General features: G+C 50.0%; 1 protein-coding gene across 1 annotated transcript in view; it reads right to left on the reverse strand.

Moving 5' to 3' along the window:
• LOC107115054 (1-phosphatidylinositol 4,5-bisphosphate phosphodiesterase delta-1-like) overlaps positions 1-2,841 on the reverse strand; it is a gene marked incomplete at its 3' end in the record, with an annotated part of 17,043 nt that extends 14,202 nt beyond the window's left edge. Inside the window, exons 1-2 of the mRNA XM_015416657.1 lie at positions 2,754-2,841; positions 790-1,018 (exon numbers count right to left, since the gene is read on the reverse strand). Of these exons, the coding sequence (XP_015272143.1) occupies positions 790-1,018; positions 2,754-2,841 (317 nt within the window). The remainder of the gene's footprint in view (positions 1-789; positions 1,019-2,753) is intronic.
• Positions 2,842-3,187: the final 346 nt, after the last annotated feature.

Below are 3,187 nucleotides of genomic sequence, written 5' to 3' on the forward strand. Positions count from 1 at the left end.
CAGGAATGCACAGGAACGGAGTTCCGGCTGGCTCCCAAGTTGGCCACGCCCAGCAGGAACTCATTAGCATAACAGGCCACACCCAACAGCAGAAACTCATTCGGATTGGCTACATTAGGGGTGTGTGGCCTAACATGCAAAGGAGTTCCTGCTACAGAAAAAGTCCTGGGTTTTGACAACAAACAGGGTAAACAGAATAAGAAGCAAGAGGTGGGTGTGGCTGGATGACCACACTTCTGGTAACATGGGGGTGCGGCCTAATGTGCTAATGAGCTGTGCTGGCAGGGGTGTGGCCTAATATGCTAATGAGTTCCTGCTGTTTGGTGTGGCCTATTATGCTAATGAGTTCCTGCTGGGCTTTTTCTACAAAAAGAGCCCTGGCGGGTAGTGTTAGAAAAGAGCAAGAGTCCAGGAGCACCTTAAACCAGAACAAAATTGGTGGCAGGGGAGGCGCTTTCATGAGTCACTGCTCACTTCTTCAGATATCTGAATGGTTAAATGTGGTGCCTTCTATGGAGATGGGTAGCTGTGTTAGTCTGACTGTAGCATTAGAAAAGAGCAAGAGTCCGGCAGCACCTTAAAGACGAACAAAATTAGTTCCAGGGGAACTAATTTCTATAGTCTGGAGAACATTTGTAATCCTAGAAAGTCTCCAGGCCCCACTTGGAAGTTGACAACTCTAACCTGCCTCCCAAGGAACCACTGACTGTGAGAAGACAACACCAGAGAAAGCGGATTGACTGAACAGCGTACAGTCAGATATGTTTTTGGAATGACACAAAAGGATACTGTTGGAGCTTTTGTCTCTGGCTCATGGAATTGGTCTTCGCGATGATCTTCCCTAGGCCCGAAACCCAGTGGTTCGCGTCCACCTCAGAGCTGGCTATGAGGTCCAGGTTCTTCCTCTGGTCTTTGAAGATGATGGAAAAGCAGCGATGTTCGGGAACATCCTTGGCGTATTTTTCCATCCCTTCCGTCTTATGGCCCGCCCTCACATCCTGGATATCCTCTATGGAGACTGTAGAAACAAACAAGACGCAGGCTATCAGGAGTCCGTTAGGCACCAAACTTATCTCTGCTCGGCAGCAGATATCACAAAAATAACATTTTCCCCACCGCTGTGGCCTTTCCCCACAGTATCTTTGCAGGTGTCTGGCAAATGCCCTCTGAAGCTCTTGTGGTGTTCTTGGGTCACCCCACTGCCTCACAGCCAGATTTACCTCACGACTTTTTGTGAGGAGAAATTGGGATGGCTCCCCATTAACTCCACGGAAGGAGGGTGGAACAGGGAAATCACAGTGAGAATTTGATTCGTTGCTTGTTTATAAACCTGCATCTCCTCTCCAAAGTTTCTGGAAAAGATGTGTGCCACGTGCCAAGGAAATCTGGTAGATTAATGCATCTACTAAATGAAGGAACTGGAAGTTTGTGAGTTCTTGTGCTTTAAAAGGGTGTGGACAAATATATGGAAGACAGGACTCTCAATCAGGGCTCCCAAGTACCTACCTACGATCTGGTGGGGGATGTATAGTTCTTCGCGGGACCATTCCCGTGGGGAAAACACAGGTGCTGCACTATTCCGTCGCCCAGACGTGACATAGGCACATAGCCGGGCGACGCTCTAGCAATGGGGCTGGAAACTCAATGGTACTATCGAGTTTCCTGTCCCATTACCAGAGCGTCGCCCAGCTACGTGCCTACGTCACGTCTGGGCGACAGAATAGTGCAGCGCCTGTGCTCCAAGCAAGAATCTTCCGGTGGGGAAGCATGTGTCCCCCGCCGGATCGTAGGTAGGTACTTGGGAATCCTACTCTCAGTGGCTTAGCCAAGGCTGCTAAATGGGACATCTGATGGTCAAATGTTCAGAAGCATTCAGTAGGGGAGGACATTTGCCATCTGCCCCTGCTTGTTGGCACTCGACTAGCCTTCATAGGAAACAGGATCCTGGTCTAGATTAGGCCTGCCAGTGCCCCAGTTGTGGTATGGGATCCCCTACCCACAAAGTCCATTTTCCACTGCCGCTCTAAGCAGTGGTGGGGGAAATTTTGTTAAAATGGTGACGTCGACTGCCTCACTATGTGACTTCTAGGAAAAAAAACCCAAAGTGACAGAAGGTAGCTGTAGGAATTGCCAGGAACTCTACGGATTTACCACAGGGTTATAGAGCTGCAGTGGCTCAAGTGGTTAAGACGCTGAACTGCAGGTTGTGGAAGGTCGGTAGTTCAGCAGTTCAAGACCCGGGTGCCGCAAGACGGAGTGGGCTCCCGTCTCTAGTTCCAGCTCCTGCCAACCTAGCAGTTCGAAAGCAAGAAATTGCAAGTAGATGAATAGGTACCACTTCGGTGGGAAGGTAACAGCATTCCGTGCGCCTTGGTGTTTAGTCATGCCGGCCACATGACCACGGAAACGTCTTCGGACAGCGCTGGCTCTTCGGCTTTGAAACGGAGATGAGCACCGCAACCCTAGAGTCGGATTCGACTGGCTTTCGAGCAAGGGAACCTTTACCTTTACCTTTATAATGTTACAAGACAAATGTGGACAATCACGACCGGATCAAAGAACAAAAGAAGACAGTTGTGAGAGTCTGACCCACAAATCAGGCAGTCAACAAGACTTGCAAAGAAAAGAAAGCATAATATACAGACAATAACATACAGAAAGCATTTTCTTTGCAAGTCTTGTTGACTGCCTGATTTGTGGGTCAGACTCTCACGACTGTCTTCTTTACATTTGTTCTTTCACCACAGGTTTGCCAGGTTTGGGTTCCACGATCTCCTGGGTCTCCAGCCTGGGTTCGTGGATCTTCTGGTGCGCAATGACCTCACTCAGAAGTGACGCCATTTGCCGGGCATGTCGTGCGGGGGACACTCTATAATTTGGCCAAAAACTCTATGGTCACCATAGAGCTTTTAGCCAAATGCTAGACCGTCCCCCACACGACATGCCCAGTGGGATAACATCACCTCTGGGCGACATCATCGCACCGGGCACATCGGGTGCAACAGGGCTCTTTGGGGGGCAGGGCTTCCCCCACTGGCCAGCTGGCCGGCCACAGGTTGGGGGCCCCAAAAGCGGGGGAACCCCTACCCCCATCAGGGGGACCTATTTTACCATAGAGTTTCCAGCAATTCCTACAGCAACCGGATTCTTCCCAGAAGTAATGCACAGATGCAGCTGACATTCTATG

Source organism: Gekko japonicus, unplaced genomic scaffold (assembly GCF_001447785.1).
Source record: "Gekko japonicus isolate JY-2015 unplaced genomic scaffold, Gekko_japonicus_V1.1 scaffold6760, whole genome shotgun sequence".
NCBI lineage: Eukaryota > Metazoa > Chordata > Lepidosauria > Squamata > Gekkonidae > Gekko > Gekko japonicus.